We start from the raw sequence: 13,274 nt of genomic DNA on the forward strand, positions 1-13,274 counted from the left end.
CCCCGGGAGCAGAATGGACACTCTGGGTCGAGACATCACGTCCGGGCAGCAGGGGCTAGGCCCTAACCCCAGCAATGGTTCATCGCTCAGAAGCAGGGACACTTTGAAAGGGGAACATCTGCGGAACGTGCGCTCCAGCCCAGCTCACTCCAGAGGAGAAGCCTACAGCCAGCTACATGGAAACAGCCACATGGAAACAGAGACCCAATGACATTTATTACATCCACCAACAGACAAAGGTTACAGGCCCCTGGGAACAAAAGTGGTTACAGCTTTTAAGTTCTGTATTTAAAAAATATAGAAATTTCTCTTTCAAATATAATCCTACACTGATTTCTCAGCAGAGTGCTGGATAGTCTAACAGACATGTACACACATTCACAAATACATCGCACAAGAGCCTTGTATCCTAGCTCCAATGACAGTTGCCATTTTGCCTGGGCTTTGTCTATTTCTCCTCCAAATACTTTATATTACATTATCAAACCCAAGGCTCCTTCAACGCCGGCTCCCCACTACATTTTGAAGCTCAGTGGCCCACTTTTATCCTGCAACAAGCTCTTGTCTCAAAGGGATATTGATTTGTGACAGTCCAGGCGTGCTGGATACAGGTAGTGAAAGTACGAGCATGTGGCAACATCAACACATGCAGCGACACCCCCCTGCCCCCTGCAACAGTAGGCAGGGGGTGGGGGGCACATGACCAAGGTAGCCAGCCACCTGTGGTAAAGTCTAACTAAAGCTGTTTGACAGTCTGACCCAGAGGGCAAAAGCCACAGGGAGATGTACCAATGTGACCAGCCCCACACAATTGGACCCCACCAGACAACTATCTTTAAACTGTCATAAAATAAAACGATTACAAGAACTACTCCCTCACCCGACGTATGTGGAGATGGCGGCAGTGGGGCAGAGGGTGGGGGAACGTAAGAGCAGAAACACTGTTAGTTCAAGTAATCGTAAAGATAAACACAACCTTTGCAGCCAGATTCAGAAACGTACGTGTGTGTGTGTGTGTGCGCACGCAAAAATGCACTCATGCCATTCTGAAGCCCTGGCCTTTCGGGTCAGTCACTTCCCAGAGAAGACAGGGGCAAGGCCACCCAAGCTCATGGAGTTGATTTTATGCGCTCTCAGGCAGGACTGGTGCTAGCGGTTTTAGCGCCCTAGGCGCACGGCAATTTCGCCATCCCGCGCGCTGGTCCCACGGCTCCGGTGGAGCTGCCGCAGTCGTGCCTGCGGGAGGTCCACCCAAGCCGCGCGAGCAGCCAACCGTCCACAGGCACCACTGCGGCAGCTCCACCGGAGCTGCCTGCCGCCCCCTCCGGCAAAACGCCGCCCGCCAATAATCCTGGCGCCCTAGGCGATTGCCTAGGCCGCCCAAATGAAAGCGCCGGCCCCGCTCTCAGGGCCGAACACTGCAGATAACCCCAAGCCGATTACCTGTCAGAGCACTGGAGCGTACGCCAGCAGGCTTGTGCTGCACATCTAGAGGAAATGGTTTGGATGAGGCCTCATTCTCTCTAGGCATTTGTCCCCAGCTGATCGATCTCTGCAGTGAAATTTGGCTTTTAAAGGCATTTCCGGAGGCCCCCTTCACTTGAAGACGTTTTCTGCCAGCCTGAGTTTTAGACAAGCTGCCTCCAGAGACCAGGGCTACATCCTCCCTGTGCTCCGCATGGCCCTCTGCCTTCTCTGTTCTGTCCCCACACCGCTCCATGCCAGTTCCAGGCATCTCCAGCTTTCAGAATCAGCACCAAAAGCTCTGCAGCGATGGGCAGCCAGATGCCCCCCACCGCTAGCATAACCAAAACACTCTCCCCCTGCACTCCTATCAGACACTCCAGTACTGCTCCGGGCTGAGGAAACCCCAGCTGTTCTCCCGGCCCCAGGAGGAAGAGCTGGGATGGAAGCAGAGCAGAGCAAAGGACTCTGGGGCCTTGGTTCCTCCTTGTAACCCTTTCAGGACTCTGCCAGCAGCGCAGATGTCAGCCTGTCATTCAAACCTGCAGCAGAGAAACCTCTACAAGGGAGCTTCCATTTGCAAAAAGTGAACATAGTGCAAAGCATGGAATGAAAGATACAGAATTTAAGGAGTTCTCCCCATGGGCAACCTGGGTGCATATGTAATACTGCACAGAGATACAGCAGGTGGCTCTGGAGATTCACATGAGGTATATCGGGCTTCTCTTGCTTGGCCACCAGGCCCTTACTGTCACCTCCTCCAGGAGGCAAAAAGTTTTAGAACTGGGTCAGCAAAGCAGGACTTGAACCAACAGGCCCAAATCCCCAGGAGGTGACAAAGACAAGGGAGTGACATTCATGTGGTTTCCAAAGTGAATGTATAGACAAGCATCTGTTCACTCTGTCCTCTGACCCCGTCCTCTGGGGGAAGGGATTCTGAGTCACTGACTCTCCTGCGGGCAAAGGGAGCAGACCTGGGCAACCCTCGTTGCTCCACCCTTGCTCCTAGAAGTTCTGCACCGGCTCTCACACCGATTGAGACTAGACTCCTCTCTGCAAACTGGGAATTCAGGCCTCTCCCTGTTTATTCTGCAAAGCATGTTGGGAATAAGGACAACTATTCCAGAGAGGCACTTCCCCCATTCTAGCCCTTGTCTCCATCTCTCCTGCCCATGCCTTCTTGATTTCCCCTTTGTTCTCTACACGTTAAAATGAGTCTCTGCACGCAATGTCACTTGAGAGCTACAGCCATTAACCTGTGTCCTCAGAGCCCTGGGCAGGGTTTCAGAGACTCACAGAATCTCAGGGTTGGAAGGGACCTCAGGAGGTATCTAGTCCAACCCCCCTGCTCAAAGCAGGGCCAATCCTTAACTTCCCCCGATCCCTAAATGGCCCCCTCAGGGATTGAACTCACAGCTCTGGGTTTAGCAGGCTAATGCTCAGACCACTGAGCTATCCCTCCCCCTGTTTGACCCGCAGGACTCCTCTCGCACTGACGGCAGGTGTGGCGGTTTCCTCTTGGGACTCAGGAACAACTGCAGGAACAAGTCCAATGCAATTAAAGGCCAGTTGGGCAATTAGCCTTTCAAATGACCCTGCCATGGCCAGAGGGAACAACAGAAGTGGACTAGTCAGGGGAGGCAGGGTGGGGTGGAGGGGATCCATCAGTCCAGGGAAGGGCTTACAATGCTTTGTCTCCCTAGATGAAGTGACCATGGGTCCGTCTACACAGCAAAAAGAGTCCCCTGGCAGCAAGTCTCAGAGTACAAGGTTAACTGACTCAGGCTTCTGCAGCAGGTTCAAAAAAGCCAGTGCAGATGATGGGGTTGCGCTGGAGTCCGGGTTCTGATACCGGGTGAGGAGAGGGCCTCAGAGCCTGAGCGAGAACGTCGACACTGCAATTTATAGCCCTGCAGCATGAGCCTGAGTCCGCTGACCCAGGCTCTGAGACTTGCTGCCGCAGGGGGCTGCGCTGTGTAGACGCACCCTGCATGTACCCATCTGTGCTACACACACTTCACTTGTGGACAGCGCAAAATCCATCAGCTACAACGCCTGCTGGGCGAGTGTCCTTCAGCATGGAGGCTGGGGTGCCCCCCCCCACAACTCTGCTCTTCCAGGATTGGCCTCTTTTATTCCTCAAACATCTCAGAAGCCAAAGCAAACCCAGAAGCTCATTTTCCTCAGGCCCCTGGCAAGCCCCCTGGAATTGCATATTCTAGCTGCAGCAGATCAGAGGATGTCAAGCTGCCCATGTACTTCAAATAAATAAAACGAACGTTTTGTGTGTCTGGAATTTACAATCAGCGGTCAGATAAATTCTGATCGTTTCACAACATCGGATCTTGAAGCATGTGCAATGTGTTTGGTTGGTGGAAGAGGAGAGTTATGGCTGGGAGCTGCCGCCGCTACCTCCCATGTTGCTAACAGAGCGACAGTTGATCTTCCGTAAGGAGTGCAGAGCGACCGTGCAGCACCCGCGGAGCAGCGAACTGATATTGTATATGGGCTGGCCCTGCCTCCGCTGAGTACGGCACAGCCAGGCTACCGTGGGCACTGCCGGCACCACCACGGCCAAGAGATCCACAATGAAATGGCGGCTCCAGTAGCTTTTCGGCACTGTGGCTTCTTGGCTCAGCTCGCCAGCATCTTCCTCCAGGGTGCAAACGACGCTCATCGACTGGCTAGTGCTAGAGGGCTGGTGCACAGCAGGGTTGTTGGTCACCAGGCCTGGGAAGCCCTCTTGCCCCTCCGGAGTCTCTGGCCCATCTCCTGCAGTCACCACCACAGCGGAGTTGGGTTCAGTCGCCATCAAGTCCGTGGTCCCGGAGAAGTTCTGGGCCTGCGTCTCGGAGCTGGGCACGATGTCTTCCATTTCGGACACCCACACTGAAGTGGGGCTGCCCCGGCTGCAAGCCTGGGACTTCATGACCTTTTCCAGGATAGTGTCCAGGTCCGGCTGGTAATGCACAAAGTCAGTTTGGATGGCCTGCTCCTGCATGCAGCTTGCCTGCACTCCAGCCTCCACGCTGCCTTGCGTACCCATCAGTTTCTCATAGGTGGAGCTGGTGGGAAGTCTGGAGCCCAGCGTGAAGGAGCTCTGCAGAGACCCCTCCTCCGTGCAGAACTCTACCCCTGATGAGAGCAGGCTGCTCTGCTCCAGCAAGTCCATCCGGCTTAGCGAGTCATCTGCAGCCACGAAGCCACTGTCCGCCACCTCCTCAGCTGACAGGGTCTGTGAGTCCCCGGCGTTCCTGTCCCCTGCTGCCTGGTCACTCAGCTTGGTGTAGGTGGAGCTGCGGGTGAGTGACCGGGCTGGAGAGCCCCCCACCGACTCCCCAGCCCCTTCCTCCTTCACAGCCCCATTCTGTGCTACCTCCATGCTGTGCAGCAGAGTCTCCAACTTCTTATTCTGGATGTTGATGTCCACAAAATATTTCTGAAGGCCCTTGTCCTTCTCTATCAAGTTGTTCTTCACGGTGTCAATCACTTGCTTCAGCTGTTTGATCTCCTTCCGGGCCTCCTTGAGTGCCAGCTGGGCCTCCACACGGTGGCACTCTTCCTCGATCCAGTCCTCCTGCATCCTCGAGAGCTGGGTCTTCAGATCCTCAATCTCAGTATCCCTGCACCAGACAGACAGACAGACAATCACCACCACTTCCACCCGAGGGGGCTGGTGTTACACGACCGGAGGTTGGAATTTTGCATAGGTGTGGACAGGCCATGCTAAAAGTAGTTTGGACAGTGCATTTCTGGGATCACTCTCTGAGGGCAATTTATTGTCCAAACCCCCTAATCACCATCTTTCTCCTCTCACCTGTGCTAGGACCTTCTATACAAGGAGAAGGGCAGACAGGACTTACATGGGTAAAAATGGTGGGAAACCGAAACACAAAGTTGTTCTATGATTGGATTGTCCAATCCCAGGTTCCCTTGGGTAACAGCAGCACTGGGGAGGTGTGTGTGTTCAGTGGGGAAGGGGGTCAGAAAGCACATAGGGGCCTTGGGGATACTTCCTGAGGGAAGCAGAGAGGGGGGACAGCCAAATAGAAAATCTGTGACCATCTCTTACAGTGGTCCCTTCAGATGAGAATCTTAGCTCTGCAGGTTTAAACTAGTGCAAATGCTGGATTTTCTGTAACTTGAAGTCTTTAAACCAGGATTTGAGGACTTCAGTACCTCAGCCAGAGGTTAGGGGTCTGTGACCAGAGCGTGTGGAGGAGGTTCTGTGGCCTGCAACCTGCAGGAGGTCAGACTAGAGCAGGGGTCAGCAACCTTTCAGAAGTGCTGTGCTGAGTCTTCGTTTATTCACTCTAATTTAAGGTTTCGCGTTCCAGTAATACATTTTAAAGTTTTTAGAAGGTCTCTTTCTATAAGTCTATAATATCTAACTAAAATATTGTTGTATGTAAAGTAAATAGGTTTTTAAAATGTTTAAGAAGCTTCATTTAAAATTAAATTAAAATGCGCAGCCCCCTGGATCGGTGTCCAGGACCAGGGCAGTGTGAGTGCCACTGAAAGTCAGCTCACGTGCCGCCTTTGGCATGCGTGCCATAGGTTGCCTACCCCTAGACTGGATGATCACAATGGTCCCTTCTGACCTTAGAGTCCATGAGTCTAGATCACAATTCCATCCTTTTTCCTGCACCACCAAGTTATTAGGTATTGGGTCTGGTATTCATATACAACACTCAATAAATATACAGTATACAGGCAGAAATGTAAGAGCACCACAGTGTACTAATATCTGCTGCTCAAGAAAATCAGATCAGAGAGCAACTTGATGGAGAACAGGAGAGTCACAAACCTGCCAGGTGAAAATCAGTCTCTGCAATCTCCAAATTTCCTTCCCAAATTTGGCAACAAACTTAAAACTAATAAAAAGAAACCCTTTGTTTCACACAACTCCTGACTAACCTGTGGAACTCACCGCCACAGGATGGCACTGACTGCTTAGTCAGATTAGCACAAGGATTAGCCATTCATGTGGATAATGAGATCATCCACAGCTACACGTTATTATCCTATATAAGGGATATAAACTCTCAGCTTTGGGGCACAAACCAACCATGAATTGCCTGCAGCTGAGAAGGCTGTTTCCCCTCTGGCCATAGTTATCCACTACATGGATTCTGGTGCCCCCCTCTGAAGCAGTGGATACTGGCCACTGTCAGAGACAGGACACTAGATTAGATGGCCTGACCTGATTTGGAGGTTCCTATGCATTCAGTGACAACCTTCCCATTCCCTCATCCCCACTGGTATTGGGAGCCTCCTGTTACCTGCTCACCTGCATCAGCACTTACCTGTCCTGGAGTCTCTCTTGGGTGTCCTTCAGCCGGGCCTTCAGGTGTCTAATGCAGACCTCTTTCTGCTGGAGGGGGGTCAGGTACTGCTCAGGAGTGGGGGGCTTTATCCCATGGTTATCGCTGCACAGACTGTACTTGATGGGCCGCCTGGGAAAACATGGACAGTAAACAATCCCACCAAGTGCTCCAAGTAAAACAATCCTGACCACGTCAGTGCTGCTCCCCACAGAGCCGTTCCACCCCAGACCTCGACTCAGCTCATTTCCTTGAGTCTAGCACAGCCAGGCGCTGGGGCACAGGCTGATAGGAGCAGGGCCGGCTCTAGCCATTTCACTGCCCCAAGCATGGCGGCATGCCGCGGGGGGCGCTCTGCCGCTCGCCGGTCCCGCGGCTCTGGTGGACCTCCCACAGGCTTCCCTGCAGGGGGTCCAGTGGTCCCGCGGCTCCGGTGGACCTCCCGCAGGCATGCCTGTGGATGCTCCACCAGAGCCGTGGGACCAGCGGACCCTCCGCAAGCACGCCTGTGGGAGGTCCACCGGAGCCGCCTGCCACCCTCCCAGCAACCGGCAGAGCGCCCCCGGCGGCGTGCCACCCCAAGCACGCGCTTGGCGCACTGGGGCCTGGAGCCGGCCCTGGATAGGAGCCAGGAGTCTCAAAGGGAAGAGGAGTTTCACCAAGTGGGGAATTTTAATCTTTTCCTCCCCACTTCTCAAATCTGAAGTACAAACCTCCTGGATTACGCACCTTCCTGGACTTCAGTGAGACATCCCAGCGTGTGCTCAGCTGACCACACTGAGGGCATTCCCAGATTGGTACTGGAGAAAGGAGCCTGTCTGTGTGGCTAACAGAAGGCCCCCGTCACCCCTCAACACCCTGCAGTGTAAGAGCCCCAATATTCCTAAAGTGGGACACATGCTAGGAATATTAAGAACTACTGAATATCACATATTTTCATGCAGAAATTAAAGCAGGCTGTATCCTCTAACCAGACCCCCTTAGGACACCCCCTGCCTAGGTAGACAGTATTTGTGCTGCAGCCCTGAACTACAGTTGTTGTTATTACGAGAGTGTCATGGGCATACAAAGCATTGTACGGACACACTGAAGACAGGCCCTTGCCCTCAAGCAGCCGACAGTCCCACGGCTATCAGAAGAATGGGTGCTGGGGCATCTCCCTGGAGAGGGACTGCACTTTAGCCCTGGAAAATACAGCCACCAGAAGCAAAAGGAAGTGTTCATTAAAAATGACACTTACAGAAACATCGCCTGCCCTGGTTACTGACACATTGGGACGCTAACACTAAAGTTGGACCTAGAAGAAGGGTAGATCCTTCGCAGAGCTCTGCTGGGAGAGAGGGGAACCCTGCAGACAGCAAACACTCTGACCTCTCTGAGTGAGCTCCCATGGCAATGCAAGATTCTTAGTGATTTTCTAAAACGAGCCCAAGGTGAGACCTCTCCCCTGGAATACGTCACCAGGAGCACGTTTCCAAGAGGCAGAGAGCTCCAGATTAGAACTTGCTTGAGGCAGTCGCTCCTGGTGGCCACGAAGGGTCGCCCGAGGACTCTAAGGACCAGGGTGAGTAGTCAATTATGGCTAGTTTTTTGCTCCTGCACACCTACGTTCAAATCCTGGTGGCATCAGATGCGCAAATAAAGGTTGATGGCTGCCACCTGTCCACAGGACAAAGCCACTGGACAACGGGGCGTGATTAGCTGCTGCTGCTCAAGAAGACCAGGGCTGAACTAGAAGAGGGGGCTGCCTCTCAGGATGGAAATGAATTGACTCGACCGCATGGGGACCTGGGGCTGGAACAACAGGGAGGAGAGTTGTGGGTAGGGTGACCAGACAGCAAGTGTGAAAAATCGGGAATGGGGGTTGGGGGGTAATAGGAGCCTATATAAGAAAAAGACCCCAAAATTGGGACTGTCCCTATAAAATCAGGACATCTGGTTACCCTAGTTGTGGGTCATTGCCAGAGCTATGTGAGGAAGCCCAGTGCAGTGTCTAGCTGCAGACTCTGGCTGGTATCATTAGTCCATCGCTGTCCCAAACAGTGAATTCATTTAGAAATTCAAAGCAGAATATCTATCTTGGCAAGGCACCCTTGGACTGTGTGTGCGCCTCTGGAGAACCCAGGAGATTTGGGGGCCCATCTGGAATGGGCTTCGATACAGCCCCAACCCTAAACACACAACACGCTGCAGACAATGAGCCATATTCTCCACTAGGGTTAATCAGCACAGCTGCCCTGAAATCAATGGAAGTGCACTCATTAACTGGAGAGCAGAGCATGGCAACGGGGGGACAGGAAAAGCAGAAATATCTTCTCAGCTGCTAAACCCCACGTCATTTATCCCCTGGCCACGACGCCAACGTTTACTCAGCCCTCACACGATGCCAACATTTACTCAGCCCTCACTCTTTCTGTTGTACTGGCTGAGTCAAGCACAACAAGACACATATGATACAGCAAGACCCAGATCTGACGTGCAGCACAAGAAGGGCCAAGAGGCATGTGACAAACCAAGCCAGCTGTGCATTGTGTCTGCAAAGTGCTATTGCCACAGCACTGGAGATCTGTTCTGCCAGCTGCAATACACACAGACGACATGCAAGCAAAGAATTGGTGCCAGACAGAGAGCAGAGGGTGTGACGAACTGGGAAAGTTCTTAATGTTTTCTCTGAGTACTGTGTTGGTGCCTCAGTGTCCCCATGGCAGTTCTTAAGTATCTGGCAGAGCAAAGGGCCAGTGCACCTAAATGCCTGACCCTCTGTCTCCTAGCAACTGATGGCCTGGGCCCCTCCTCTGCAAAGGTGCCAGCTGAAGGTGTTGGAGACAAAGGGATCAGGTGACCTCCTGGCCCGGGAAAGGGGCTGAGGAGAGAGGAGGGGCTGGGAGTGGTGGTTAGTCCGGAGCTGGCTGGGGTCAAGGGTGGAGGGCAGACCTGGGGGTCTGGCTCACTGCCCCCCAGAATGGACCCGGCTGAGGGGTCCGGTTCGCTGTATCTACAAGCTCTGTTTTAGACCCTGTTCCTGTCATCGAATAAACCTCTGTGTTACTGGCTGGCTGAGAGTCACGTCTGACTGCAAAGTGGGGGTGCAGGACCCGGTGGCTTCCCCAGGACCCCGCTGGGGTGGACTCGCTGTGGGAAGCGCACGGAGGGGCAGAGGATGCTGAATGCTCCAAGGAGAGACCCAGGAGGTGAAGACATGTGAGCTTCTTGCCCTGAACAAGTCTGCTCCAAGGGAGAGGAGGCTCCCCAAAGTCCTGACTGGTTTTGTGGGGAGCAGTTCCAGAGCATCGCCCGGTGACTCCGTGACAACTGGTGGCAGCGGCGGGACGTACTGCACCCCGTGAATGGCGCTGCTTGCAGTAAGTGACTGGGGAGGAGTAAAACAGAGGAGGGATAATGAGGACCAGGCATGCTGAAGGCTCAGAGTGGGATGGTTTCAGGGGGCGGTTAACCTCTGGGAGTGTGTGACCAGCGAGAAGGACTGTTGGAGTAACGGGGTCCCCCTGAGGACTGCAGCGAGCAGTCTCAGGGGCGGAGGAGCTTGCCGCTCGACCCTGGGAGAGAGGATTTTTGCAGTAGCAGGGTTCCCCGGGGGATTGCAGGAGCAGTCCCAGGGGCGGAGGAGTCTGCAGCTCGACCCTGGCAAACAGGTGGTGATCACGAGAAGGGCTGGCACACCAGGGGTTCTTCCTGGAAACCATGGGGGATCCAAGAGCACACAGGCCTGTGAGTCCAGAGCCACTTGGGAAAGGTGAAGTGATGGCCTGTCACCATCTCCTTGAGAAGGACATTATGATCCTGTGCACAAAGAGAGGGTTACGCATGGGGAAATTCACCAAGGCACAGTTAATCGTGCAGCTGGAGGAGAAGGACCGCTCTGAGGAGCAGATTCCTGGCCCAGATGGGGCTACAAGAGGATCTGAGAGCAGCTGGAGCATCAGCCAGGCATCCCCGGGAGTCTGGTCCCCAATCAGACGAGGGTCTTCATGATTGGGTTCCCGATCAGGAGATTGGAGACGGATGGGATGGGAGCAGAGCCCGAGAGAGCGAGAGGACCGTGAGAGAAAGCAAGAGCCTGAGGAAAAGCTGCAGGAGAAGCAGCAGCAGCGTGGACTGGTGATGGTGGAGCAGAGAGACATAGGGGGCTGCCCAGGGGTCAGTGAGGAAACAAGCCTGCGGGGGCAAGACCCTGGGACAGAGAGAACTGTGGTGGTGCAGCTCCAGATGCTGAGGGACTGTGGAACCTGGGTGAAGTTCCCTGGGGTGAAGCCCCTCGCCCTGCCTATGGCCCAGATCCCTGTGCAGACCCAGGAGGGGTCGGGCTGGCTGGTAGTTGGGGTTCTCCAGGATATCTGCTGGGAGGCCCTGTTGGGGGGTGACTGTCTCCCCATGGGACAGGATCCAGGCCCTGCTCCTGTAACGGCAGAGGGTTTGAATTCAAATCCAGGGAACCAATTGGCTAGGATGGAAATGGTCAGTGAAAATGCAAATAACCTGGCTGGCAGGGGGGAGGGGCTGCAGGGCTCAGGATACCTGCCTACCTGGAACCAGCCCCCTGGGGCTGAGTGGGCGGGAGAGATGCTCCCCACCCCCCTGCACACCGGAGAGGGGGCTCACGCTGGCTCTGATGCTGTGACCAGAGCAAAGAGCTCGCTGCCTGGCCCCACTGGGACAGCAAGGGCAGTGCTGAGCACGGGGGCAGCTGAGATCCCAGCTGAGTGGGGGGACACCCAGGCAAGGCAGGTCAGCTGCCAAACAGGTTTGCCTGGTCCAGACATGCTGCTGGGAAGTGATTACACAGCAGGGAGGAAGCTACCAGGGACAGGGCTCAGGGGGGCTGTGACCCCTGGCCCAGCCAGCGAAAGGGAGCAGGTCCCACTCCCTGCCCCAGCCGCTGAATCCCAGACCGAGCTGCAGAGGGATCCCTCCTTGGAGAAGCTGAGGGAACTTGCTGGCCACAGCACTGCAAACCCCCTTGGGGAAGGCTGCAGGGACAGAGTCCTGCAAGAGAAGGGATTCCTGTACCGGGAATGGGCTCCCAAAGGGGAAGTAGAACTGGGGGAAATCGGAAGGCAGCTGGTGGTGCCCCAGGAATCCACAGGGTTCTTCCCGTTCAAGCTGCTGGATGGGAGGAGAGTGAGGGGACCCCTGGACCTGAAGAGGGAGGATTGGATGAAGAAGGGGGAAGACCCCCGGGGGGATCTCTTCCCTGAGGTGGGAGACAATCTCCCCATCAGATGTTCCCCATTCAGAGTCACTGGGAAAGCAGCCCAGAACCTGGAGAGAGAGGTCAGGGACATGCTGGCTTTAGATGGGATCCAGCCATTTTACAGCCCATGGGCCTCACCCGTGGGGCTGATCCCCAAGGGAGACAGGATTATTTGGTTTTATGGGGGCTATCAGAAGCTTAAAGCCATCACAGTGTCCAATGCCGACCCCATGCCTAGGCCTGGGGAGATTCTAGACAAGCAGAGGGCGATGGAGAACTTGGCCCTGGCAGACACTGATAACATGTGCATCTATGGCCAGACCTGGGAGGAACAGGTGTCCCAGGTGAAGAGGGGGCTGGGCTGCCTCAAGGAGGTGGGACTGACCTTAAAAGCTGGAATGTGTAAGGGGCGACGGCAGAGGTGTTGTGTCTGGGCCACAAAGTGGGAAGCAGCTGCCCAAGCCCAAAGCTGGCCAAGGCCAAGAGGGGGGCTCTTAAGGGCTGGGAGAAGACCCCGTCCCAGTTTGAACCCCAGAGGTATTGGGGTAGCAAAAGGGTTCAAGCCGCATAAACCTTCCCACATGCAGCCTGCAAGTGCCATCAAGCACACCCGACCTAAGGGAGGGCGTGAGACTGGACTGTCCTGGTGTAACTCACACCAAGGAATGGGAGAGATGCTGGGGCATCCATGGGAACGCTGGTGGGTTCGAACTTCCCCAGGTCACTGGCAGGAGTGACCTCGCTCAGTTCGGTCTCGAAGGGGGGAGAGATGTGACGAACTGGGAAAGTTCTTAATGTTTTCTCTGAGTACTGTGTTGGTGCCTCAGTGTCCCCATGGCAGTTCTTAAGTATCTGGCAGAGCAAAGGGCCAGTGCACCTAAATGCCTGACCCTCTGTCTCCTAGCAACTGATGGCCTGGGCCCCTCCTCTGCAAAGGTGCCAGCTGAAGGTGTTGGAGACAAAGGGATCAGGTGACCTCCTGGCCCGGGAAAGGGGCTGAGGAGAGAGGAGGGGCTGGGAGTGGTGGTTAGTCCGGAGCTGGCTGGGGTCAAGGGTGGAGGGCAGACCTGGGGGTCTGGCTCACTGCCCCCCAGAATGGACCCGGCTGAGGGGTCCGGTTCGCTGTATCTACAAGCTCTGTTTTAGACCCTGTTCCTGTCATCGAATAAACCTCTGTGTTACTGGCTGGCTGAGAGTCACGTCTGACTGCAAAGTGGGGGTGCAGGACCCGGTGGCTTCCCCAGGACCCCGCTGGGGTGGACTCGCTGTGGGAA

The 13,274-nt window shown here is 54.7% G+C and overlaps 1 protein-coding gene across 4 annotated transcripts in view; it reads right to left on the bottom strand.

The window, feature by feature from the left end:
- Positions 1-208: 208 nt before the first annotated feature.
- Positions 209-13,274, bottom strand: part of SNPH (syntaphilin) — a 40,378-nt gene continuing 27,312 nt past the window's right edge. For all 4 annotated transcript variants that reach the window (XM_050918306.1, XM_050918305.1, XM_050918302.1 and 1 more), the window contains 2 exons: positions 6,771-6,920; positions 209-5,087 (listed from right to left, as the gene is read on the bottom strand). In XM_050918306.1, the coding sequence (XP_050774263.1) occupies positions 3,851-5,087; positions 6,771-6,920 (1,387 nt within the window). In that variant the 3' untranslated portion in view covers positions 209-3,850. The remainder of the gene's footprint in view (positions 5,088-6,770; positions 6,921-13,274) is intronic.

The sequence above is a fragment of the Gopherus flavomarginatus genome, chromosome 11 (genome assembly GCF_025201925.1).
Source record: "Gopherus flavomarginatus isolate rGopFla2 chromosome 11, rGopFla2.mat.asm, whole genome shotgun sequence".
In the NCBI taxonomy this organism is placed as follows: Eukaryota; Metazoa; Chordata; order Testudines; family Testudinidae; genus Gopherus; species Gopherus flavomarginatus.